Raw genomic sequence first — 27,485 nt, 5'->3', positions numbered from 1 at the left:
TTGATATTTAGCAGAGCTCTGAGCTGGGCTTTGCTGGCTGCAGGAGGGATTTTCCTGCCTCCCAGAAATGGCAATTCCTTGCACAGAATACCCTGGGCTCTGAAGCCAGAACGACCTGGGCAGCTTTTCTGTGCTCATTGTTGGTGCTGAGCTCATTCCATGGGCAGGATTTGCAGAACTCCCTTCCAGAGGAAATAGCCATGGATGCCTCAGGGGTCCAGGGGTGGGGTTGGAAACTCCCTGGATGGTTCCCAGTTCCTGGCAGGGCAAGGTTCCATGCAGGGACTCATTCCCAGGGCTCCCCAAGAAGAAGGCAGCAGAAAAGCTGAGGGAGCTGTGGCTCCATCATTCCGACAGCCTGGGAAGGGATTCAGGGGCAGGGTTGGAACCTCCTGGGCACCAAAGGGAGCCCCAGATCCCATCTCAGCTTCCCAGATCAGGGAAGGGCTGAACATCCCCCAGGCAATTCTGGGGGATTTTGTTGGTTTTTTAAAATAAAATTTGCAAAATCTGCTCAAAGGCAAGCACTGCTCCTGGGGCATTGCAGGGTGGGAACCTCAGCCACAGGTTTTCCTTGGAATTAGGGAAGAGCCTCAGACCCCTGGAGTTAATTTGGGAGTTTGAACTTGGAGTCAGTGCAGCTCTTGAGTTGGGGTTAATCCAGTTTATCCCGAGGTGCAGGAGGAAGCAGATTTTGTGTCCTTGCAGCATCTGTGGGACCTGGCAGCATTAATTGAGATTAATTCTTCTGGCTGATTAACCCACATTGCTCTGGGAGATTTACAAAACGCTTGGAAACCTTCTCTGGGGAGATTTTCTGTGTTTGCTTTCCTTCTAGTCCGTGTTTTGGATAAAAGAGTTGGTTTGTATGGCCACCAAACCCAGGAAGAGCCACAGAGAGCTCCCAGGCCAGGGGGGGAAAGGGCTGGTTCTTGATCATAAAAAATAAACTTTTTGATCCCATGGGTGCAGACTCCCTGGGTTTATCCCTGGGATTAGGATAAGGCTTCTTAAACCTGCAGGTCCTCAACGCCAAATCAGCTTTTCCTGGCATGAGCAGGATCAGAAAGAGCAGGATCAGGGAACTCCTGGGATCTTCAGGGCTGGGAAATGTCCTGGGGTGATGGGAATGTGAGAGGGACAGAGATGAGGAGCAGAGGGAGGGGGAGGTGACAGGGAGGTGACAGTGGCACCACCACAGGCTCTGCTGGCCCTGAGAACTCCAGAAATTAAACTAGAACCTCAGTTAAAACTCTGGGGACAGAAGGGCTTCAAAGGAAGGAGCTTTCCTTGAATCTCCGAGTCTGGAGGCTCCCAGCCAGGAATTCCTCCCCAAGATCCCATCCATCCCTGCCCTCTGGCAGTGGGAGCCATTCCCTGTGTCCTGTCCCTCCATCCCTTGTCCCCAGTCCCTCTCCAGTTCTCCTGGAGCCCCTTTAGGCCCTGCAAGGGGCTCTGAGCTCTCCCTGGAGCTTCTCTCCAGGTGAGCACCCCCAGCTCTCCCAGAGCCCAGCTGTCCTCCCAGTGAGCATTCCCTGGCTCCAAAGGGGCTCCAGCCCTTGGATCAGCTCCACCTGGACTCTCCACCCACTTGGTTTTCAGGGGTGTCAGGATAACCAACCTGAAATTCCAATTCTTTGGATCTCCTGGGAAAGTTTTGGCTTGGAGAAAGAGTCCAGGGATAAAAAAATCCTTCCTTTGGTCTTCCTGGCAGCCTCCCCACCCTCCCAGACAGGAATCCCTTCCCAACATTCCATCCATCCCTGCCCCTGGCAGTGGGAGCCATTCTCTGGCCCTGGTCCCTCACCCAGGGCAGACCCTGCAGCCTCAGTGTCCTTCCCCTCCAGCCTTGGCTGCTCAGAACCACCCCAGGACTGTCCTGGTGCTCTCCAGGGCCGGGAATTCCAGCAGCCAGAGCTGTTCCCATGGAATTCCCACCACTGGAGCTGGAGCATCCCCTCTGCAGCTCCCCATGGGTGTGGAGCAGGAACAGGAGCAAGGAGAGCTGCCCTGGGCACCCAGCAGGGATCCTGTCCTTGTTGAGATGGAGACAGCACAAAGCCACACGCTCCATTTCCAGAAGGCCTCAAACTGTTTTTATTACGGCAGGCATGCTTTCTATGCATTCTTACAAAAGTCATCAGTTTACACTTTACTCGTTGGTCACCGAAGTGCTCATTGGAACAGGCAGTTGCAGGTTTCTCTTCTTTCTCCTTCTTTCTTTCTGGTTTCTGTGTCAACGACCTTGGTAGGAAATTCTTTCAGGGGCAAACATGGATCCTGTTCTCAACCTTCTCTCTGGCTCACAGAAGTCACTGCAAAACCTCTTCCACTGTTGGTGTGCAGGGAAACTCTGGCTGCAGCCCCCAGGGTGCCCCAAATTAAATCTCACACGATGTCGTGGTAGAGATGGACACAACACAAAGCAACACACTCCATTTCCAGAAGGCATCAAACTGTTTTTATTATGGCAGGCATGCTTTCTATGCATTCTTACACAACTCATAAATTTACACTTTACTTGTTGGTGACCAGAGACAAACAAAGTCCTCATTGGAATAGGCAGCTCAGGTTTCTCTTATTTCTCTTTGTTTCTTTCTTGGTCAACAACCTTGGTAGGAAATTCTTTCAGGGGCAAACATGGATCCTCTTCTAAACTTCTCTCTGGCTCACAAAAGTTGCTGTAAAACCTCTTCCAGAGGATCCGACCCCATGGAATGCCGTGAGCACTCCTGCACTCCCAGGGGAGTCCTGGAAGTTCTGGAAAGCCGAGAGGAGCAGGGACATCCCTGCCATGGTCACACCTCCCACACTCTGGGAGTCCTCACAGATGGGAGGGAGCTGAATCCTGCTGGAACGAGGAGAAGGAATTCCAGAATTCCACACTGGGGAATGTGGAGAAGGGATTTCAGAATTCCACACTCCATCTGTGTCACTGCTGCCTCCCAGGCTGGGATGGCCTCCCAGGATCTGCTCACAATTCCAACCCTGGGATCTCCAAGGATCACAATTCCAGCCCTGGGATCTCCAAGGATCACAATTCCAGCCCTGGGAATGTCCAGGCTGGACAGGGCTTGGAGCAGCCTGGGACAGTGGGAGGTGACCATGGAAGGTGTGGAATGGGATGAGTTTAAAGTCCCTCCTGTGGGAAATGGATTTGTAGGGAATTCTCCAAGCCTGGCAGAAGGCTCACACAGTGTGCATCTGTGTGCAAACCTGGAGAGAAGAAATGCTGACTTAGAAATGCCATGGAACAGGACAGACATTGCTGAGAGAGAAATGGAACTAGAAACAAGTTTCAAAGGATGGCCTTGTAAATAACACTAGATACTTTGGAGAAATAGAACGGTGAAAGATGCATTGTAGTAGGACCACAAGGGGTAATTTTAGATGATTGGCTTTAAGGCATTTACAGCATGGTGTGGCAGAAAGCTGATAGGCCAAAAAACACTTACAGTGTATTGTAATTAGGAAAGAGTTGGCTTCCGATTGTGAAGGTGTGAATTATAACATCTGTATTGTCTCACCCTTCCCATGAGACTGAAAATGGAATAAAAGCTTTTTAAAATGCCTCTCAGTTGCCCCATCTCTGGGTCAGGAAGGGAATTAATCCAACACCTCCAACCCAAACCCTTCCATGTTCCCTGGTTCTTTGCTGCCTCTCCAAAGTTCCCTTCCCAAATGCTGGAGCCATCACAGGAAAATCAAAAAGAATTCCCTGTGCTTGAGCATCTCCCCCTAAAGTGTCAGGAGGGGCACTTTTCTGATGGCAATATCTTTTCTATGATGGAAATACCTTTTTCTATGGACTGCAGAGGGAATTGAAGAGCCTGGAAGGTGGATCCCAGAGTTCTGGCCTGGTTATTCCAACAAATCCCTTGGAAAGGGCACGGAACCATCACTGACCATGTGGCTGTGGTCACTCAGAGTGACCCTGGTGGCCAGGCTGGCCCTGGGCTGGCTGGGGACAGGCTGAGCTTTCCCTCATTCCCAAATATTTCCCTCCAGGCAGGAGCTGTGGCACTCAGGGGTGTGAGCAGGAAAAACTTCCAGGATTTGGGCCTTACTGGGGGAAGGGAAGGGAAGGGAAGGGAAGGGAAGGGAAGGGAAGGGAGTTTCTGGCGGATGATTTCAGGGGATGTGGATTTCGAGTGGAATGGGGCTGTTTCTGGTGGATGTTTTCAGTGGATGTTTCCAGTGGATGGGCTGTTTCTGGTGGATGTTTTCAGTGGATGTTTCCAGTGGATGGGCTGTTTCTGGTGCATGTTTCTGGTGCATGTTTCCAGCGGATCTTTGCAGTGGATGTGGCTGTTTCTGGTGGGTGTTTTCAGTGGATGTAGCTGGCTTTACTCCATGTTTCCAGTGGCTCTTTCCAGTGGATTTTTAGTGATTCACTCCCTGTCTGAGGACAGGGAGCTGCTTTTCCTCCAGGGAAGGCAGCAGCTGGAGTTGTCCCACTGGGAATATTTGGAGCTGTTTGTCCTTCCCATGGAGCTGACATCTCCTCCTGCACCTGTGGAATGGCTGGGAATTCCAGGGAACGGCCTCAAAGCTCCAGCCATGAAATGGTTTTATAGCAGGGAGCAAAATGCAGGAGCCTCTCCCAGGGTCTCTTTGCCCAGAGGCTGGGGAGGGGCTGGAATCTGTGCCTGAGGAGCCTGGCTGGCCAGGACTGCCCAGCTCCAGAGCGTTTCCCAGTCCCTTTGGATTTGGGATGCCTGCTGGATGGGTTTAAGATGCTGGGAGATGCTCAATCCCTATTTTCTGCAGGATTCCCGTGGTGCAGGATATCCCTGCACAGCTGAAAGGTTTGGGATTGACATGGACAGTTCAGCTCCAGGTGTTTTGTCTCCCCTTTTTCCTCAGGTTCCGTGGCAGTGCAGGAGATGGGCGCTGAGGGGATCTGGGGGCTGCTCTGGGACCCTCAGAGGAGTTTTGGGATGCTGGAATGTTGGAATGTTGAAATGTTGTCAGTGCCAGAGCTGGGCACAGAGTTCAGCCGAGGGAATGGACAGGAGCTAATTAAGGGAATCAGTGGGGATGGATGGGGAGCACAGATTGTAATTAGGATCCAAATTAACCCCAGCCCAGGAGCCGTGCCTGGCACCAGCCCCAAGGCTCCGAGGCTGGGATGGAGCAGGGCTGGAACCACCCTCACCCTCCCTGGCTCCTCATCCTGCTCCATCTGCTGCTTCCCAAGGGCCTTTTCCAGGTGCCTGTGGCCTTGTGTGACCCAGGCAGCCCCAGGTGGGGACATCAGCCTGAGGTGTCCCAGGCCAGCCACCTCAAGCCACCCCTTTGCACATTCCAGGTGACCTCAGCTTTGTGCTGGGGCCTGGATTTTTAAATTTATTTTAATGGCTTTTTAATGGATTTTTACATTTATTTTAATTGCTTTTTAATGGATTTTTATGGATTTTTAATTGATTTTAAATTGATTTTTATGGATTTTTATAAGATGAGAAACTTTTTATTAAAAAGATCCCACTCTTCCCCCAAAATCTTCCCAAATCCCAGAAAACCAGAGGACGTGTCCTCTTCAGTGGTCCCTGATGGTGTCACCTGGTCACAGGTTGGACTCTGTGACCTTGGAGGGCTTTTCCAACCTCAGTAACTCCATGTTCTGCCAAAAAGAGCCTTGGGTTCATTTGTGGTCCCGTGGGAGATGGGAATGTCCAGGTGTTGTTCCCAAAAACCCATAAATTCCAGTGAGCACCAGCTCCTGTCCTGCATCCCTTTGCTCTGTGTGGAGGGAACCAGGGACTGATGAATCAAAGAGAGCAGCACTTCCCTTGGCTTGTGGGCCAACAGAATTCCCAAAGATTTGGAGCTTCTCCATTGGAGTTGATCCATTTGGTGCTGGAGTTTTGGGGCTGTATTTCCTGTTAAACACCCACTCAAGGGAGATGAATTGGAGCTGGAGGGGGAATTTTATGGATTTATGGCAGCTCTGTGGAGTCCTCCCCATTCCCACAAATCCTGGCACCAATGGGACATTCCAGGGAGGGGCTGATGGCACAAATCAGGACAGAATGGGAATATCCCTTAGGGAATTAAAGTGAAGCCAAGGGCTCCTCTGCCAGTGTTTAACTGGAGTTGAAGGCTGGGAGCTGTGAGCCACTGGGAATGTTTGATGCCATCCCATAAAACAGAAAGATTGGAAAGAGTTGGGCATGTCCAGTGGCAAAAGCTGGATTGGAAGGGAGGGATAGAAGTGTTGGGAATGTTGTGTGTTCAGAGCAGCTGTGGCAGTGCCAGCTGGACCTTGGCCAGGCAGAAAGGGACCTGGGGGCACTGAGGGACAGCAGCTGGACATGAGCCAGCAGTGTGCCCTGAGCCAATGGCTCTGGCCTGGGTCAGGAATGGGGTGGCAGCAGGAGCAGGGATTGATTTGGGCTCCTCGTTTGCAAAGAACATTCCCATCAATGCTAGCAATGGGGTTGATCTGCCTTCAGGGCATGCCTGGCACCAGGCTCAGTCGGGACTGCAGGCACAGCCTGGCAGGGCAGCGGGAAGCTGCTGCAGGGGAGCCTCGGCTGCCTTCCCTGGCAGCGCTGCCTGACAAATCCCAGTGGGAACCTCAGCCTTGGAAAACCCTCTCCTTGTAAACACGGCCCTGACAAGTTCCCTGGCTGTGCTTCCCTGGGCTCCGCGGGGAGATCAGAGCCAGCAGGGAGGGAGGGATGAGCGTTCCCATGTCTGACATCCGTTCCTGACAGCACCAACAAACAGCAATTTGCCCGGCTGCCCGTGCACAGGGAGCAGCTGCCAAAGCTCCTCCTCTCCAGGGGTTCCCTCCCCTGCATTTTGTTCATTTTTGGATGAGCTTTGCCTTATGGTCAGGTGAAGGTGACCCAAATCCCCTTTGGAATTGATGGCTCTGGGATTTTTGCATTCTCCCGGTATTTTTGTAGGATTGGGATGTGGATAACACATGAAGAGGATGCCCCAAAGGCTGGGCTCACATCCCCTGTGCTGGGATATGCCTTGGATTCCTTCTCTCTGCCCTTTGTTGGGAAAGGACATTAAATCCTTTCTGTCCCTTCTAGGAGTTTCCTCCTTGCCAAGGGTCAGCCCCCCTGGAAGGGGATTCCTTTGGGATCCCTCAGACCCCTGTGGGCACCTGCTGGGATTTTCTTCCCATCTTTCCATTTTAAAGAATGTCCCACTGCCTCCTTCCTGGGAGGACAAAGGGACCATTGGGATGGACTGGGATGGAGACTGGGATGGACTGGAGATTGGGATAGAGCCCAGGATGGAGACTGGGATGGAGCCTGGCATGGAGCCATCCCTCTATCCAGGTGCCATCAGGACAGGGCTCTCCCTTGGTGCAGTGGGAGAGCTCAGAGCCCCGGGAATGGATCCCTCTGGCAAAACCCAGTGAATAAAGTCTTTTCTCCTCCTAAACAGGATCTTTTCCCCATCCTCTCATGGATATTCTTGCACAAACTCATCCCAGTTTTTAAACTCCACGTTCTCCTTCTCCTGGACCCATCTTGAAAATTGCTTTGTTTTCTTTTTTCCCCACTCTGCATGAATACCTCAGATGTGGCTTGCTGGGAAATGTTTCTCTGAGCCTTTGTGTCCCACAGTTGTGAGAAATGACTGCACAGGATTCCAATTCCCTCTTTTTCCTTGGTTTTACCTCCATCTGGCACCTCCTTCCTGCCTTACCAGCGTGCCCTCGCCTGCATCTCCGTCTGTATTTGGAAAAGTCATTCCCAGGCTTCCAATGAGTTCCTTTTCCCACCATTTTTCTCTGGATTGAAGGGCAGATTTCTCAGCAGGAATGGTGTTTCTGTGCATCCTGGTAGAAGTTGGAATGTCTCATTTTCCATTACTCTGGGCAGGCATCTGGAATGCCGGTCCTGGCTCTGATGGATTCACAGGCAGCAGGATTTGTTTATCCAGGGCTTTCTTGGAGCTTTGGTGGTGGTGGTGTCTGCTTTGTTCTGGAATCCGTTTGGGATACCCCTGCTCTGAGTTTTAACTTCCCAAAATGAACATTTTCCTTGGGCTTCCCTTGGCTAAGGAGGGGCTTAGGAAGTCACTCCAAGGCAGTTCATGGATTGGACTCCATCCTCTCAAAGGCTTTTCCTAACCTAAACAATTCCATCAAATCCCATTCCACAGATTTAGAATTATTTCCCTTTATGCCCAAGCAGGGATTTTCCAAGGAGCTGTCAAAAGCCCCATGCTCCATCAGAGGGAACAAATTGGAATTTTTATGGACTACTCTCAGGGAACATGTCTGGAATTTTGTTTCTGGCCCTTTTTATTGGAAGTTAAAGCATTTCCAAGAGCCAGGAGGGTTTTTTCACCCTCAGCCACACCAATTGAGCTTAAGTCATCCTGTTCTGCTCGTGTTCACTGCCTCCAGTGAATCCCAGCCCTTCCCAACAGCTCCAGGTTTATCCTGATGATCTGATTATGAGTCCTTTCCTGTTGTCAGGGAGCCTGAAAACAAGAGAAGACTCTGGAAAAAAACAATGTTGTGTTTTCCCAGATAATCACTCTCAGCAAAGGGGAGAGGGGGAGGAACATCCTCGGGAGGGGCTGAGGAACAGGAGAGGGGCAGGACACAGGGAATGGCTTCCAAGAGGGCAGGGATAGATGGGATACTGGGGAGGGATCCTGGAGGAATTCCTCCCTGGAGGTTGGGGAGGGGCTGGAATGGAATTCCCAGAGCAGCAGGATCCTGGGAAGTGCCCAAGGCCAGGCTGGAGCAGCCTGGGACAGTGGGAGGTGTCCCTGCCCATGGCACTGGGTGATCCTTAAGGTCCAAATCCAAACCATTCCATGACTCCATTGATCCTGGAACACCACAGTCCCGTTTATTGGGAGTTGGAATGAATGCACATGGATTTCTGAACTTGGAAATATCTTTAAATACCATTAGGAATAATTTCTTGTATCTTCTTTGGGAACACTGGGAATCACTGTGGCTGGGAGGTTCCATGGTTGTCCTTTCCCAGTCCCCATGAGGTCTCTTTCCCTGGGATTGTGATTCCAGCCCTGCTGCCCCTGTCAGGTTCCATCTTTTCCTTGGATAAACACATCCTAACAGGAGCTTTTACAAGGAATTTTTACAGTCATATAAAACTACCCCATCAAGTTGCCTGGATTTATTTGCCTGCAGACTCCAAAATCAATCCCTGGGCTGTTGTTCCCATTCCAGCCTTGTTGTTTCCCTCTGATTTTCTCCACTGCAGCTTTTTCTCTTTGCTGGATTTTAAACTCCTCTCATTAGGAATTTTTTAGCTTCTGCCTTCAGAGCCTATCTGGGAAAACCCATCCATGGGGCTGCTTCCAGAGGCTGAGCTTCTCTTTCCAGCCTGAGCTGTTTAATCAGTCAGGAAAGTATTAAAATGAGATTTTTTTTATTTGGATATCAAATCCTTTTTAAAGGATGTATTGTTTTTCCCCTCACAAACACTTCCTATTTGAATTCAAATATTTTTTTCCTTTCTCTTCCATCCCACCTGCTTCCCTGGCACTTGGATTAGTCAGGATATGTCAATATTTGAGGGAATAAGTCGCTGCTGGCTCCAGATTCTGTTTGGGTTTCTGACTCATCTTGGGGTCAAATGAGCTCAGCAAACGTGGGAGAGATTCCGGAGGGACGGAAGCAGCTCCGCTCTGGCTCCCGTGCTCCATTTGCTGGGGTTTACTGGTTCTTACTGGTTCCCAAACTGGGCTTTCTGGAGCCTTTATCCCAGGAAGCAGTTCTGGATGCCCCCGGGCTGTCAGTGCAGGGCAGAGGGGGATTGGTTGGAGTTAAATCTGGAATTTCTGGGTGTTTTCCCATTCCAGGGGGATCCTGAGCTGAGCCCGGGCCCTGAGTGTCACCAGCAGCAAAGGTGTGACATCTCTGCTGCCACCAGGAGCCTTGGGTTCCCACTGGGAATTCCATGTTACCCACTGGGAAATCTGTGTTTTATCCCACTGGGAAATCTGTGATATCCCACTAGGAAATCTGCATTATCCCACTGGGAAATCTGTGTTTTATCCCACTGGGAAATCTGTGTTTTCCCACTGGGAAACCCATGTTTACTCTTCTTAGAAACACATGTCCACCCCATTTGGAAACCTGTGTTCTTCATATGTCCATCCCACTTGGAAAGCAGTGTCCCTCCCTCTTGGAAATCTATGTGCACTCCACATGGAAATGTGTTCATTCCTCCTGGAATCAGTCCTGTGTCCACCCCACATGGAAACCCATGTTTGCTCCCCTCAGAAACGCTGTGTGCCCCCCTGGAAAAGGACATGCTCCCTCCCTCGAAAACCCATGTGTCCTGCACCTGGAACCCTGTGTCCATCTCTCTGGAAAACCCCTGTTCTGCCACTGGAAAACCTGTGTTCTCCCACTGGGAAACCTGTGTTCTCCCTCTGGAAAACCCGTGTTCCACACATCCCTTCTGGAGCCCCATGTCCACCCTGCACAGATGTCCCCCCTGCTTTACAGTGCTGGTGGTGCCTGGAAGTTCTACTGGGCTTTGCCAGGAATTTCTATCAGGAATCCTCCCCAAATAAGACTGAAGAAGAGCAAAATGATGGAGGAAATCTTTCCTCATTTCCCCAAGTGTTTTTAGCTCTTCCTATTTTCCAAGAAGTGGCAGAGGGAGGAATGAAGGAGATTTTTAATGCCAGGAGAGCTTTTCCAAGGCCTAAATGGGCTGAGACTCCATCCAAAACCAGGGAATTGTGTGAATTTTTAGCAGGAGCTTAAGGCCAGTGTGTGTCTGTCAGAGCTTGGACTGACTGGAACGACTCCAGGAGCTTTTGAGCTTTCCCTCCAAACAGCTTTTCCTTCCTCCCTTCCCTCTTTTAATTTCCATAAGGAAAGCACAATGATTAAACAAATTATTAAACCTGGATGGATTTCTGTGGATATTTAGGAGGCTATTTCTGAGGATATTTCTGTGGATATTGATGTGCATATTTATGAGGATATTTATGTGGATATTTCCCCCTGACCTGCATCTTGTGGCTGTTTACCATCCTTCTGCCAGTTGGGAATGGGGGTTAATTTTGTGGGAAATATTCCCTAATTCCTCTCTTTTTTCCCCACAGGTGTTTACAAAATATGGGAAATGCTACATGTTTAACTCAGGAGAGGAGGGGCGGCCTCTCCTCACCACGGTGAAGGGGGGGACTGGGAACGGCCTGGAAATCATGCTGGACATCCAGCAGGACGAGTATCTGCCCATCTGGGGAGAAACCGGTAAGAGCTGCCTCTTCCTCGGGTGATTTCCTTGGAAAAACCATCCCACCCCATCCCATCCATCCCATCCCATCCCACCCCATCCCATCCCATCCCATCCCATCCTGTCCCATCCTTCCCAGACCATGCCTAAACCAGCTCTGGGAGCAAGATCCTGCTCAGTCCAGGATGTGTCACTTTTCTCCCCAGGGTTTGGGATGCCAGGCAGGAATGGCACTGTCTGTCCTGGGCAAGGGTGGCATTTGTGGGTGACAGCAGTGTGGGCACACCTTCAGAGGCTCCAGCACATCCCTCTCCCCTGGAAAGGCATTTTTGGGAGGCTGTGTTCAAGGTGGACTCCAGCTGCTCTCTGGGTTTTCCTTCTCCTTCTAATTTGGAAATATTTGCTGCCCTGAGTTGTGTTTGGTGGGTTGGTGCTGTGTGGGTGTAGCAAGGACTGGGTTCCTTGGCTTTGGAGCATTTGGGGTGGGTGGAATCTGTGTAGGAATGAACCTGGCTGGGCTGAGCATCTCCAGAGGAGCTGGAACTCTCTGGTCCTGGAGCAGGAGGTGCTGACCAGGAGAGCTGGGCTGTGAGGTGTCCCCAAGTCCCATGGATGGGGATGCAGCTCCTGGAGTGGATGTGGGGTTGTGGAGAGCACTGTAATGAAGTGATCCTTGAATGAACCTGCTGCAGAAATGATGGGCAAGAGCATGGAGGAGAGGATGGGGACAGTGCCACCAGAGCCACCCAGGCACAGCTGTCCTTAGCAGTGCCCAGCAGTGGTGGCTGCAGCTTTCTGGAACCCACGGTGACCTCTCAAACAAAGCATCCCAAAAAGCTGCTGGAAAACTTGCCAGGAGCTGTTTGTGTGGCAGGGCCCCGTGGGGACATTCATCCAGGATGAATATCCTGTCCCTGGGTTGATTTTGGATTCTCCTGCACCTGAGTTGTGTTGGGTTCTGTTGTCCCTGGGTTGATTTTGGATTGTCCTATCCCTGGACCTGGGTTGATTTTGGATTGTCCTATCCCTGGACCTGGGTTGATTTTGGATTCTCCTGTCTCTGGACCTTGGCTGACATTCTGGGCTTGGATTGCACTGGGAGTTATTGAGGTCTCTTTAAACCTGGACTTGTACAGGATTCAAGGAAAAACTCAATGAACAGGGCTTTGATTTGCTGAAGGGATGAAGGAGAAGCTCCTGGGCTCATTCCCAGGAGCCTTGGCCATGTTCTCACAGGCCCAGGTAGACCTGCTTGCCCTCAGAGCTGGTGGAACTTTGATCCTTTCATCAGGAGGCTGCTCCTGTCCCTCAGCAGCTGGGGCAGCCTATCCTGGATGCTCTGGGGCTCCCTGGACACCGGCAGAATCCCAAACGGGAGCTCTGGTGGTTGAGAGTGGCTGTTGCCACAGCAACGCCTCAGCTCTGCCGAGGTGAGGGAGGGAGTCGATTATTTCCAAATATTTGCATAATAATTTCAGTGTGCTTGGAATTCAATCCCATCGCTGCTGCCTCCGGGCTGGGCTCTCCAAGGGAAGGAGCTCCAGAATTCCAGCCCTGGGGGGGGACCCAGGGTGGGAAATGGATTTGTAGAGAGCTCTCAGGGCCTGACAGAAGGCCCACAGAGTGTGCATCCGTGTGCAAACTTTGAAATAAGAAATACTAACTTAAAAATACCATAAAATAAGGCAAATATTACTAAGAAAAAAAAAAAAAACCTAAAAAAAAGTTTTTAAAAAATAGCCTTACAAATAAGACTTAATACTTTAAAGAAATAGAACTGTGAAAGATACATTCTAATAAGACTCATGAAAATTTTAGATTATTAACTTTAAAACGTCTACAACATAATATAACAAAAAATGAATAAACAAAAAAATAAATATAGTATATTATATTATACTATAGTATAGTACCTATATTATATATACTATATATATTATATATGCTATAATATATTGTTATATTATATTATACATATAGTAAATTATAATTAAGAAACAATCAACTTCTAATTATAATAGTGTAAATTATAACATCTACATGATCTCACCCTTCTCATGAGACTAAAAATAGAATACAAATTTTTAAAACCCCTTTCAGTTACGCCATCTCTAACTCAAAATAAAAGTATTACCCAACAACTGTGGTGTTCAGGGACGAAGGGATGTGGGCAGAAGGAGATCCACGGGATGGAAGGAGCTGGGTTTTCCCCTCCCACTGAGCTCCTGTCTCTGTTGTCACTGGGAGGGTGGCACAGGGAATTGTGGATCCCCAGCAGTGGCCAAGGCCAGGCTGTATTATTGTCACATTTTTTAACGAAGGGATGGGACTGCTTTTGTGCTAGGAACAATTTATTGCTCAGATAAACATCAGTCTCAGAGGCTGTGTCTCAGTTTGGAAAGCCAGGTGTCTGTAAGGAAGGCAGGAGCCTCCCCTGAAATGGAAAATGCAAACCCTCTCCCAAATTGCTATAAATTTGAAATTAAGGGGCTCTCAGGCAAAAATATGGGAGCAGGAATAACAGTTCTTTATTAGGAAAGAAATAAAAAGATAAAATAAACAATGCAGTAAACCAAGACAACACTGACAGAGTCAGAACACAGCCTGACACCCTGTGGGTCAGGGTGTTGGCAGCAATCCCATAGGAATTGTGGCTGCAGCCCTCCTGCAGTGTCAGGGGTGGTTCTGCTGGAGCAGGGATCCTGGAGAAAGGTGGAGTCTTCTTCTGAAGGTCCAGGGGAAGAGGCAGCTGCTGTTCCTCTGGGAATGCAGTGGAAAGGCTGTTCTGCTGTCCCAGGGTCTCAGATTGTATCCAGGTAGGAATGCTTGGCTCCTCCCCTGGGCGGAGCATCTCCCCATGGGATGATGGAATTTGGTCAGCCATGCAGGGACACTCAGTGGCCATGGACAGCAGAGATCTCCTGGAGGGAGGGTTGGCTGTGGGAGAGATAAAGAAAACTGCCCAAAGAACTGCAGAGAGCTGCCCCACTCTGACAGGTGGGGACGGAGCACACATTGCCTTGCAGTCTGGGACAGTGAGGTTGAGAGGAGCAGGCACTCAGCTCAGAGCAGTCACAAGTTCTTTGTTACAGGGCAATGCAGAGCTGTCTGTTCCAATGGACAGATACCACAAGGTTTATTTTGCTTTTCTGACCTGTCACCTTTAGTTACTTCTGCTGCACTGTGGATACTTTTACCCAGTGGTTTCTGTCTCACTTACACACAGATGCTTCTGTTACATCCCCTAAACTCTCAGCTACTCCACACAACCACAGCCCTACACTATAAACCCTTCACCATCTTGCCAATGCAGTTTCTCACTTAATTGAGGCATACCCTTTCTTACAATTACAGAAACAGAAGTTTATTGTGTTTCTACTTAATATCTGTGTATTGTATTTTTTACATCAATCCAAACTTCTCCCAAGGCTGCAGTTCAAACCCTCCTGTGTCTGTGGAAGTTTCTGTTTTTCCAATTCCCACAAGGCTGGAGCAGCCTGGGGCAGTGGAGGATGTCCCTGTCCAGGCTGGGGGGCACTGGAGGATGCTCAAGGTCCCTTCCAACCCCTAAAAATCTGGGATTCTCCAGCAGGAGGCAGGAGTAAGAGCAGTTTCGTTGTGTTTGCAGAGGTCCCCATGGGAGGCAGGAATGATGACTCTGACTCCATGTTCTCAGAAGGCTAATTTATTACTTTATGATACTATATTATATTAAAGAATGCTGTACTATACCAAAGAACACAGAAAAGATACTTACTGAATGCTAAAAAGATAATAATAAAACTCATGACTCTTTCCAGAGTCCCGACACAGCTTGGCACTGGTTGGCCAAAGAGTGAAAACAGCTCACACCAAAACCAATGAAACAATCACCTGTGGGTAAACAATCTCCAAACACATTCCACATGAGCACAACACAGGAGAAGCAAATGAGATAAGAACTGTTTTCCTTTTCTCAGAGGCTTCTCAGCTTCCCAGGAGAAAAATCCTGGGTGAAGAGATTTTTTCAGAGAGTGTTTCTCAGCTGTGTCGAGGGGCCTGGCTTCTGGGAAAGCAGGAGATGAAATACCTGCAGCAAACAATCATTGGGATTCCCAATTTTTTTTTTTTTTCCAAATTCCGGCTATTCAAGTGCCCAAACTGGATCCAGAGGATGCTCCGAGATGTGCTGAGTGCACCAGGATGGGCTGAAGATTCCTTAGAGCAGCTCCTGGCCAGGCCTCAGCTTCCAGCTCATCCTGGAGACCAGAGGGATTGATGGACAAAGCATGGGAATGTTTTTCTGTCATTTCCCTCACTGCCTGCTGAGGAAATCCCCTATGGAAATTCCAGGCTCCTGCTCCATCCCAGCTGCCAAACCTGCTCCTGATGGCTGAAATATCCCTTCTTTTTGGCTCAGAAATCCATAAGGGTCTAGAAATGAAATTCCCCCTGTTAATTAAATCCAAACAATCTTTGGATTTTAAGGAAAATATCCCTCCCAGGAATTCAACTCATCCCACACCTCCAATCCCAGCCTGGAGCAGCTCCTGTAAATCCCTGGGCACATGGGAGCAGCAGCTCCTGCTCCATCACAGCAGAGCCAAAATTGCTTTTCAAGCCCTGCCCTGGCTCTCCCCAGCTCCAGGAGAATTCCAGAGGCCCTGGGGAGCAATTCCCAAAACCAGGAGTTCCTGGGGTGTGTGACAACTCAAGGACCCAAACCCTGAGTAAGGTTTGAGCTGCTGCTCCTCCCAGGGCTTTGGTGCTGCTCAATCAAATATTAATTGATTCGTAGTGGCAGAATAATTTGGGGGCTGCTCTGGTCACCAGGGGCTGCTGAGAGGTGGCAAATGTGGGCCAGGGAATGCTGGCTGGTTCAGGGAATTCTGGCTAATTAATTCAGAGAGTTCTGGGTAATTAATTCATAGAGTTCTGGGTAATTCAGGAATCCTGGCTAATTCAGGAATTCTGACTAACTCAGGGAATGCTGGCTGGTTAAGGGAATTCTGGTTGATTTAGGAATTCTGGCTAATTCAGGGAATCTTGGCTAATTCAGGGAATCTTGGCTAATTTAGGGAATCCTGGCTAATTCAGGATATCTTGGCTAACTCAGGGAATACTGGTTGATTCAGGAATTCTTGTTAACTCAGGGAATTCTGGCTAATTCAGGGAATCATGGCTAATTCAGAGAATTCTGGCTAACTCAGGGAATCCTGGCTCTCCTCAGGAAAAGGGCCAGGACATTTTAGGTGACCCCAAGCAGCCCTTCAAGGTCCCCCTGCCTTGGGTGGGCTGATCCAAGATTTTCCTATTCCATAAAAACCAACGACTTCTCCTGGCCTGAGCCCCTCTGGCTTATTCCTGCCCAGGCCCCTTTTCCTCTCTGAGCCCCTTTTATTCTGATTTTCAGAAGGATGAACAGCACTGAGCGCCTGGGTTTGGGGGATTTTCCCAGTTTTTGCTGCCTGGGAATGCCCAGCCTCTCCAGGAAGCAGGATTGTCCCTGTGCAGCCTCAGCTGGGATGGCTTTTCCCAGCTGATTTTTAACCAAAATGACTTCTCTGGGAATTCCTGCCCAATCTCCCATTCATCCCTCTGGCAGTGGGAGCCATTCCCTGTGTCCTGTCCCTCCGTCCCTTGTCCCCAGTCCCTCTCCAGCTCTCCTGGAGCCCCTCTAGGCCCTGGAAGTTTCCCTGGAATTTTTCCTCTCTGGAATCGTCCCAGAATTTTGTTCAACCAAAGGCTGTGAGAACAAATCAAAGGCAGGAAAATCCTTCCAGGGCTGTGGATGCTTCAAAAGCCTCCTTCAAAAAGAAAGAAAGAAAAAGAAGAAGCCCCAAATTCAAGGAAATGTTCATTAAAGGCAAGCCTGAAGGAATCCAAACCCTCTGGCTTTGGGAATCTGGGAAAGCCAAGATAAGGCCCTGAAAATCAACAGATGAAGCATTCAAACGAAATCTTCATTTCCAGCTTTCCTTGGAGCTTTGTTGCTGCCAAATGCCCACAGCTGAAATAGGAGCCCTCAAAATAGCAGGAATGCATGGGAAAACATGGGGAAAACCTTGGAATTTGGGGTGGTGCCAGCAAGGTGACAAAGTCTGGGGCTGTTCCCTGTCCCAGGAGCTCTAAAGGTGTTTGCAAACTTTGGATTTTTATTCCTGCTTTTTCCAAGCACTGGGAGCGAGGTCTCACTCAGAGCCTCAGCTGAGGTTTGGGGGTGCTCTGGTTTCCCTTGGGAATCACCCAGGTCATTCCCTGATCCCAGCCCTTCCCTGGGGGGGGCTCAGTTTCCTTCCTGGACGGGCTTGGAACATTTTAATCAATCCTAGGAGATTTCAGGGCTGGAAAAAGCTTTGGAGATAAAAGTCTCTTCCGAAGGCTCATTAAATTTAATTGGATTAATCTCTTTAGCTCAGGGATAATCTTTTGCTCCCATTTTGTTCAGTTGGTGCTTGAGACCTCCCAGCTGCTTCCCGAGGGCAATTCCTGAATTCCTGGTGCTGAGGAGGATGTGGGGAAGGTTTTCCCTCCTGGGAGTGGGTTTTCCCTGCTGGGAATGGATTTTCCACTCCTGGGAATGGGTTTTCCCTGCTGGGAATGGGTTTTCCACTCCTGAGAATGAGTTTTCCACTCCTGGGAATGGATTTTCCACTCCTGGGAATGGGTTTTTCACTCCCAGGAATGGATTTTTCACTCCTGGGAATGGGTTTTTCACCCTTGGGAAGGGTTTTTCACTCCTGGGAATGGGCTTTCCCTGCTGGAGAGGCTCTGGAAGGGTTTCCATTGTGCAGAGCAGCAGCAGGACCTGGCAGTGCTCTCTTAAGCCAGCATTGCTTGGGGCAGCTCTGGAGGAACAGAATAATCTGATCTGGAATCTGAAATAATCTGTTCTGGAGAAGCAGAGAATCTGCTCTGAACGGGAAAAAACCTGCTCTGAAAGGCCAAAGACTCTGCTCAGGAATATTAAATAATCATCTCAGGAGGAACCAAGAATCTGCTCTGGAGGAACAAATAATTTGCCCTGGAGGAACAAAGAATCTGTTCTGGAATATTAAACAATCTGCTCTGGAGGAATAAATAAACAGCTTGGAAAGAGCAAAGAATCTGCTCTGAAGGACAAACACACTGCTCTGGAAGGATAAAGCATCTGCTCTGAAGGAGTAAATCATTTTCTCTGAAGCAATAAATAATCTGGGATATTAAATAAGATGTGCTGGGGGAGCAAAGAATTTGCTCTGAAGGGCCACAAAAATCTGATCTGGAGGAAAAAATAATCTGGTTCCGAATATTAAATAATCTGATCTGGAGGAGTAAATAATTTGCTTTGAAGGAGTGAAAAATCAGCTTTGGAGATGCAAATAAACAGCTCCAAAGGAATAAAGGATCTGTTCTGAAGGAACAAATAATCTGCTCTGGATTATGAAATATTTTGCCCTGGATGAGCAAATAATTTGCTTTGGAGGAATAAATAATCTGCTCTGGAGGAGGAAAGAATCTGCTCTGGAATATGAAATAATGTGCTCTGAAGGAATAAATAATCTGTTCTGGAGGAGCAAATGATCTGCTCTGGAGGGACAAATCACCAGCTCTGGAATATGAAATTATCTGCTCTGCGGGAAGAACTGAGCTGCTCCAGGGCTCCTGCTGGGCTTCCTGGAGGAGGCAGATCTGGGAAGGACTCGATTGGCTTGGGGGGGATGGAGGGGAGAAAATGGGAGAAAATGGGTCTCTGGGGGTGGGGGACCCAGCTGGGGACAGAGAGGGACAGGGCAGGATCTGGTGTGGGAAAGGCACCCAAACCCAGGGATTCAGCCTTTTCCTGCTGGTGTCCCACCATGGACATCCATCCTCCCTGTGCTTTAGGGACAGCTGGGGACAGTCCCTCAGAGGGGCTGGGGGTGGCCTTGGTGGCCTCCCCAGGGCTGTGGACACAGCAACCTGGAACTGGGGACAGTGACAGGAGCCACAGGTGGCCTGTGCTGTACCTGGGCCCCCCAGGCCACATTGCCCACCCTTCCTCCTGTCCTGGCCCAGCAGGGTGTGCCACGTGCTGGCTGGGACAGGCTGGGGACAGTCCTGGGCTGGGACAGGCTGGGGACAGTCCTGGGCTGGGGACACTCCTGAGCTGGGACTGGGCTGAGATAGGGCTGGGATGGGGACAGTCATGAGCTGGGACAGTCCTGAGCTGGGACAGAGCTGGGGACAGTTCTGGAGTGGGAGCAGGGGGAAGGGAAGGGCTTTGTGGGTGGAAAAGTCTCTTTTCTGTCCCTGGAAGCTCAGGAAGGAAAATGGTGATGTCCAGAGGGGAGATGGGAGAGAGGGATTTGATGTTAACCATCCCAAAATGTGCCAGGCAGAGGGGGCAGAATTCCTGTTTTTTTTGAGGAAAGATGGCTCCGAATCCAGGGTTACGGAATTGGTCAGGTTGAGAAAGTCCTCCAAGATGAGTCCAGCACCCCTCAGCACTGCCAAGGCCACCACTGGCTCCTGTCCCCAAGTGCCACATCCACCTGGATTTAAATCCCTGCAAGGTCAGGGACTCCCTCCCTGGACCAGCCCTTCCATGAAGGAATTTCCCCAGTATCCAACCACAGCCTCCCCTGGCACAGCCCTATGCCGTTCATGGAATCCATGCCTGGAGAAAAGGGGCTCTGAGCCAGCTCTCCCTCCCTGGGCATCTGCTCACCTCTGATCCACCAGGGCACCTTCAGCTCTCTTGGCATTGTCACTTCCAGGGAAGGATCCCATCCTCCCCCGTTCTGCCCACATCCAACATCTCCCCAAACCCAGTCTGGAGCCAGCACCAGTCTGGTCCCAGTGGAGATCCCCCAGTTTGCTCCCCCAGCCCCCAGAGTGTTCCCCTGAGGGCTTCTCTCCATCATCTTTCCAACCTTTTCCTCCAAGTCCTGCAGGTTCTGCAGACTCCCTGTAATTCCAGGCTGGAGCACATCCCAGGGGACATCAGAGCTGATTCGGAGGGGAAAATCTCAAAGCCCCTCTTTATTTGCACCCTCAGCTGAGGCTGGCTGCCTGGAGTGTCCCCAGATGAAGAGCTTGGGGTTGGTATCCCAGGATAACCTGTTCCAGTCTGCATCCTTTGTTTTCCCCACTGTTTTTCCTGCCAGTGGAAATGTTCTGCTCCCGTCTGGTGTTTGCCTGGGAATATTTATAGAGAGGATCCGGAGCTTTCCCCTTGCCAGACACAACCCAAGCTGTGCTGGACTCCTCCCAAATCCCGCCTTTCCCGCTGCTCTTCCCATCCCAGCCACTCTGGGGTGCTCCTTTCCCTGTCCCCATCCATCCCCCCTGTGACCAGAGCTGGTGTGGCATTTCCACTGCCAGGGCTCCTGGAGCCCCCTCCCGTGGGCTGTTGGCACCTGGGAAGGTGAATTTGGGAGAGGAATGGGATGAAATCCAGACTGGAGCCACCCCACCCTCCATAACTCCTTAAATGGGATTTTCCATCTCAATAAGTCGAGGGATGGGGTGGATGGATCATCACCATGGTGACCACTGGGATTGGTGGTCAGCTCTCAGGTGGCCACAAGATGAGGAATTTCCTTCTTTGTCTCTCTTGGAAAATCCAACTGGATTCAGCTCTGCCTCATTCTTATCCATTGCTGGATTTCACCTCCTGCTGTTTTCTCCCCATTCCTTGAAAACCTTCCAGTGCCAGCCCCACTATTTCCTACCCGAATTCCCATCAGCCTGGCACTGGTGGATATTTTTGGTTTATTTTCCCTGTTTCCAGCCCAGTTCCAGCAGCCTGAGCTGCTTGGAGTTTTCCCAAGTTGGTTGGGAAATCCTGCCCCTCCTGCTGCCCCAGAGCTGGGAATGCCCTGTGGCTGACACCGAAACTCACTGCAAATTTTTCATATTCCCATTTATTAATCCATAAAATCCTCCTTAGCGGGGGTGGCAGGAGGGGACAGGGCTGGGGGGACACCTGGGGACACTGAGAGACAGTGGGAGGGAGGTGCTGCAATGCTTAGGGGTACAGAGAGGAAAAATCCTTTCCTGGAGAAGGGAAGCTCTGGGAAGAGCTCAGAGCCCCTGGCAGGGCCTGAAGGGGCTCCAGGAGAGCTGGAGAGGGACTGGGGACAAGGGATGGAGGGACAGGGCACAGGGAATGGCTCCCACTGCCAGAGGGCAGGGATGGATGGGAGATTGGGAATTAGGAATTGTTCCCTGGCAGGGTGGGCAGGCCCTGGCACAGGGTGCCCAGAGCAGCTGTGGCTGCCCCTGGATCCCTGGCAGTGCCCAAGGCCAGGCTGGACATTGGGGCTGGAGCAGCCTGGGACAGTGGGAGGTGTCCCTGCCATGGCAGGGGTGGCACTGGGTGGACTTTGGGATCCCTTCCCACCCAAACAATTCCATGATCCTGTGATCTCCCTTTCATCCATAAGAAAAACTGGCTGGACCCTTGGACATCCCCATCCCATCCATCCATCCGTCCATCCGTCCATCCATCATCCATCCGTCCATCCATCCATCCATCCATCCATCCATCCATCCATCATCCATCCACCCATCCATCCATCCATCCATCCATCCATCCATCATCCATCATCCACCCATCCCAAAGGGGCAGCAGCTCTGCCAGGACCCCTCCTCACCCCTGGGAATTCTGCTTCCCTCTGGCTCCTCCAGCAGCCAGAGTCAGCAGCAGCTTTTCCCTGTTTAATTTTTCAGGCTGTTCCAGGGGAAGCTCCTGGAGGGGGAGGGATGAGCGGGATCTGCTTCTGTGCCTTTCTGAGCTGTTTTCCCTTATTTTGATTTATTTGGGATCATCCCAGTCCCTGGGGGCAGCAGCTGAACAAGACTGGCAGATGGGTGACACCCCCGGCTCTGGATGCCGGGAACATCCCTCCTCCTTCCCTCCCTGCCTCCAGGGAATCTCTGCTCCTTCCCCAGCCCCCTGCAGGTGGCTGCGGAGATTCTGGCTCTGCTCCCTCCTGCCCCTTCACTGCCACACGTGATTCCCAAGGGATGCTGAGGTGGGAAGGGATTTTTATTCCCTTCCCCCACGGAGAAATCGTGGAAGCAGCATCTCAGGAGCATCCCTGCCTGCCCTGGGATGATCCCACCCAGGAGAGCAGGTTATGGGACACTTGTTCCTTCCTTTTCATGATTAAAAATTTAATTTAATAGGGAGGAGCAAGGAGCTGGAATATTGAATTCCTGGCTCCTGCTCATCCAGGAAAACTTTTCCCAGCCCTGGGCTGGAGTCCTGGTGCTTTTTCCTGCTCCTGGATTAGGTAAGGAGCTTTTTAATAATATCCATGGAGCTCTGGATCTTCTGGCTCTTGTCCCTCCTGTGGTCACCCTTCACTGCCACACGTGATTCCCAAGGGATGCTGAGGTGAGAAGGGATTTTTATTCCTTCCCCAGCACAGAGAAATTGTGGAAGCAACATCCCAGGAGCATCCCTGCCTGCCCTGGGATGACCCCCAGGAGAGCATCTTCCCAGACATTTGTTCCCTCCTTTTAATGATTAAAAATTAAGCTTAATAATTTAATTACTTATTAGGACATGAGCAAGGAGCTGGAATATTGAATTCCTGGATCCTGCTCATCCAACAAACCTTTCCCAGCCTGGGGCTGGAGTCCTGGTGCTTTCTGCTGCTCCTGGATTATGTAAGGAGCTTTTTAATAATATCCATGGAGCTCTGGATCTTCTGGCTCTTGTCCCTCCTGTGGTCACGCTTCACTGCCACACGTGATTCCCAAGGGATGCTGAGGTGAGAAGGGATTTTTATTCCTTCCCCAGCACAGAGAAATTGTGGAAGCAACATCCCAGGAGCATCCCTGCCTGCCCTGGGATGACCCCCAGGAGAGCATCTTCCCAGACATTTGTTCCCTCCTTTTAATGATTAAAAATTAAGCTTAATAATTTAATTACTTATTAGGACATGAGCAAGGAGCTGGAATATTGAATTCCTGGATCCTGCTCATCCAACAAACCTTTCCCAGCCTGGGGCTGGAGTCCTGGTGCTTTCTGCTGCTCCTGGATTATGTAAGGAGCTTTTTAATAACATCCATGGAGCTCTGGATCCTCTGGCTCTCCCGCCTCCTCCTTTCACTGCCACACGTGATTCCCAAGGGATGCTGAGGTGGGAAGGGGATTTGTGTTCCTTGATCATGGAAGCAGCTTCACCTGGCAGGAGCATCTCTGCCTGCCCTGGGATGACCCCAGGAGAGCAGCTTCCCAGACATTTGTTCCCTCTTTTCAATGATTAAATAGGAGTGAGGAGCTGGAATATTGAATTGCTGGATCCTCCTCATCCAGCAAAAACTTTCCCAGCCCTGGGCTGGAATCCTGACGCTTTCTCCTGCTCCTGGATTATGTAAGGAGCTTTTTAATAATATCCATGGAGCCATCTGGCCCCAGATTTGGGATGCAAATGCAATATGTTCCCTAAAAATAGCACAGCAGCTCCATGGGGTTGTACAACACCTCCTGCTCCTCGTGAAGGGAGGGAGCTGGGAGAGGAGGGAGCAGGGGAAAACCTCCTCTCCAGGCTGGGGAGGAGCTGGAGGAGCTCTGGAGTCCCAGCTCCTGCCCCTTCCCACTCCATGACCCAGGGATGGGGTGGAAGGCACCCAAATAAACCCAAAGTGGGAGATAAATCAGGAATTTCTGCAGGGAGGCTTGGAGTCCCAGCCCAGGGCAGGTGGGAGCTGGGGTTTGTCCTGGATATTTTTCCCAGTTGATACTGTAGGAATTCCAGACCCATGGAATGCTTTGGGTTGGGAGGGACTTTAAAGTCCATCCACTGGGCAGGGACACCTCCCCCTGTCCCAGGTTCTCCAAGGCCTGTCCAGCCTGGCCTGGGACACATCCAGGCTGGAATTCCAGAGGAGCCAGAGGGAAGCATTGGCTCTGTGCCCTCATCCCTTGGGATCAGACTGCAGAGACCCCTTTGCTTCCTTCCCAGCCTTTGCTCCCTCCCAAATTCCCTCTGTCTCCCTCTTGTCCTGGCAAAGCTGTGTTTCCTCCTCTCCCCCATTCTGGCCATTGCCTTCTCCCGGAAGCAAAGGGAAATTGCAGCAGAAGTGTCATTCTGTGGTGACAGCTGGGATGACTCCAGACCACCCTGGGCAGCCCCTTCCAGGGCCTGGCCACCCTTTCCACGAGGGAATTTTTCCTGAACCCAGCCTGAGCCTCCCCTGGCACAGTCTGCGGCCGTTCCCTCTCATCCTGTCCCCTTTTCCCAGGAGAAATCCCAGTCCCTCGGCTGCCTCACCCTGTCTGGGAGTTTGGAGTCAGAAGTTCCCTCGAGCCTCCTTTTCTCCAGGATGGATTTTTTCCCTTGATTCCAGCCAGGCTGGGCTCCCCCAGACCCCGCACAGCCCCCAGGACATCGCTCCTGCTGTGCCCCAGGGGAACAGCCCCTTTTCCAGGTGGATGTGGCAGACAGCTCCCTTTTATCCACGAGGAAATTTCTTGTCCCTGATTGCTCCCGGAGCTCAGCCCACAGCAAAACCACCCCCAGGACAAATCTGGAGTGAGTGAATTTCCCTGGAAAAGCTGCGTGGCCTCAGCTGGGATCACACTCGGATTCCAGCTTCACCTCCCTGTTCCCAGGAAACTGAAACCCCAATTCCATGGAAATCAGAGCCCACTCGGGGCAGCCAAACTGGTGAAACTGGTGCCTTCACAACATGTTTTCCCAGGGTGGGATTGCAGCTCCCGCTTCCTTGGAGCCATGTTTCCATGGCAATTGGAGTTTTTGTTTCAATGTATATGCCTTGGTTTGAAAAGCCAGGTGCCTGCTAAGGAAGGCAGGAGCCTCTCTTGAAATGGAAAATGTAAACCCCCTCCCTCCAAATTATTATAATTGTGACATTAAGGGGCTCTCAGGCAAAGATATGGGAGCAGGAATAACAGTTCTTTATTAGGAAAAATAAAAATTTGAAATAACACTAAATCTTTCTCTGGGAAAAACGTGAGCATTGGGAGTTTGGTCAAGATTCCTGCCTGGATATGGAGGGGTTGGAGCAGCAGGAGCCTCCCTGGGAGCACAGGGAGCATCCAGGGATTCCCTGCTCAGGAGGGCTTGGGGTTACCTGAGGACACAAATCCAAGTCCCACTTCCTGGAATAATGAGGAATGTGGGAGGATGATGTTCTACTCTTTGAGCTAGGCATTATGAGCTCTAGGAGAACCTGTCACACCCGAGATAGCCCGGCCACCCCAAATGGCATAAAATCAGCAGGATGGCTTCTGAGGTAGTGTTGGAAATAAAAAAAGTTTTAATAAAAGGCAAAACAACAGAGCTCTTGCAGAGAAAAACCCAAGCCAGGGGCAAGAGGTCCCTGCTTCTGCTAAAGCACTCCACAAAAGCAATTATTTCCTTTGTTCTCTTCTTTTTCTAGCTAATTACTTAGGTGGGACCTTTTGGCCTCTGTCCAGGTGGCAGCCCCAGGTCTGAGGTGAAGTCCCCAAGGTGCTATGAAGTCTCTTTAGCAAATTGAGGAGAGAAACTTCTGGGCTTTTTTCCTTTTTAAGCAGACAAAGAATAATTTAGTCACTCCATCAGCAGGGGACACATTCCTATAGGAGGATTTGGGGAATCTGGGGGTTGGTGGGAACAGGGAGCAAACCCAGAGCAGCTTTTCGGTGCTGGGAATTCCTGCCCTTCCCAGGGATCACACAGGAGGTGGGGAGGTTCCTGGGAAGCAGGGAGCCCCTGGAAGATGGGGGATCCCTGGGAAGTTGTGGGAGCCCTGGAAGAGGGAATCTCTGGAAGGTTGGGAATCCCTGGGAGGGTTGGAGATCCCTGGGAAGGTGGGGAGCCCTGGTTCACCATTTCCATGGTGATACTGTCATGGATTGACTCTGGCACAGTGCCAGTGCCCCCATGAAAGGTGTATTTCCCAACAAACAAAGGATGCTGGAAAACCTCGGGATGACCTCAGCATCCCCCAGCATTCCCAGGCCATGTCTGGCACCTGCTCCAGGTCCTTCCCTGCTGAGGAACACCAGGAATCCTGGTCCCAGAGGGCCCTCCAGGGATGCACATCTGGGCTCCCTGCCAGATGTGGCTCCTGGGGCTGCCCCGGGGCTGCTGCTCCCCCTGGGCCCCTCCTGGGGTTTGGGGGCACCTGGGGGTGGGAAGAGCCCTTGGAGACACTTCCAGCCCAAGGAATTCCTTGGGATGACATTCCCATTTTACAGAGAGGAGACTGAGGCCCAGGACAGTGCAAACCTTTCCCAGCTCTGTTCCCTCTGTCCAGAGCATGGGCAGATTTATGGGAATTAACTGAGGAATTCCCAGATGGAGCTGTGTGGGACCTGCTTTGGCTTTCTCCAAGCAGGAACATCCCCCCTGGAGCTGGCTGGGGATGACAATTCCAGAGCTGGGGATGACAATTCCAGGACTCAGGATAACAACTTCAGAGCTGGGGATAACAGTTCCAGAGCTACAGGACAACAATTCTAGAGCTGGGGAATAACAATTCCAGAGCTGAGGGATAACAATTCCTGAGGGTAACAGTTCCAGGACTCAGGATAACAATTGCAGAGCTGAGGGATAACAATTCCTGAGGGTAACAGTTCCAGGACTCAGGATAACAATTGCAGAGCTGGGGATGACAATTCCAGAGCTGGGGAATAACAGTCCCAGCAGTAAGGAATAACAATTTTGCAGCTGGGGATTCCACCAGAACCACCTCACAGCTCTAGCTGAATCCTCGTTTCCCAATAAATCAGTGCCAGGATCAGCTCCAGCTGTTCATTCCCAGGGGGAATTGGATGTGTTTGGCCAGGCAGGGTGAGAGGGAAGCTCCCGGCTTGTGGCAGCTCTTGGGATTTTAATTCCTGAGTTTTCAGGGATGAGCTTGGTCCCAGCTCTGCTGGAGCTCCCTGTAGAGTTTTCCAGGGATGCTCTTCCCAAAAAAGTCATGTAAAGGCTGCAGCAGGAGTAAAAGCTGAGCTCGCCTCTGCAGCCAGCTGGGAGCAGGTGTGAATTAATCCCAGCTTTAATTCAAGCTCCTTTAATCCTGCTGGGAAAGAGCAGCTCAGGATTTGTTGGGAGACCCTGCCCTGGGAGCAGGAATGGATTTAATGTGTGGAAAAATGCAGTTCTCAAGGAATTCTGGATTGTTCCCAGCCTGGAATGCTTTAAAATCTGAATTTCCAGGCTCTGAGAGTGGGGTTGGAGATGAAGGAAGGGGTTGGGCTCTGCCACATCCCAAAATAATGTTTAAAACTGGGACATGCCAAATCCCAAGGGATTGGGATTGATTTTGAATTTATCTGACCCAATCCAAAGATTTCTGGGCTATTTTTCC

At 50.6% G+C, this 27,485-nt stretch overlaps 1 protein-coding gene across 2 annotated transcripts in view; it reads left to right on the top strand.

Moving 5' to 3' along the window:
• LOC121350517 (acid-sensing ion channel 2) overlaps positions 1-27,485 on the top strand; it is a 396,350-nt gene that overhangs the window by 345,656 nt on the left and 23,209 nt on the right. For both annotated transcript variants that reach the window (XR_005954678.1, XM_041461902.1), the window contains one exon: positions 11,074-11,224. Coding sequence is in view for 1 of the 2 variants with exons in the window: in XM_041461902.1 (XP_041317836.1) it covers positions 11,074-11,224 (151 nt within the window). In the remaining variant the exon portion in view is untranslated. The remainder of the gene's footprint in view (positions 1-11,073; positions 11,225-27,485) is intronic.

The sequence above is a fragment of the Pyrgilauda ruficollis genome, unplaced genomic scaffold (assembly GCF_017590135.1).
Source record: "Pyrgilauda ruficollis isolate IOZ18807 unplaced genomic scaffold, ASM1759013v1 scaffold157, whole genome shotgun sequence".
In the NCBI taxonomy this organism is placed as follows: Eukaryota; Metazoa; Chordata; class Aves; order Passeriformes; family Passeridae; genus Pyrgilauda; species Pyrgilauda ruficollis.
Note: the sequence above shows the minus strand (reverse complement) of the source record. Positions and strands in the feature narration are given on the sequence as shown.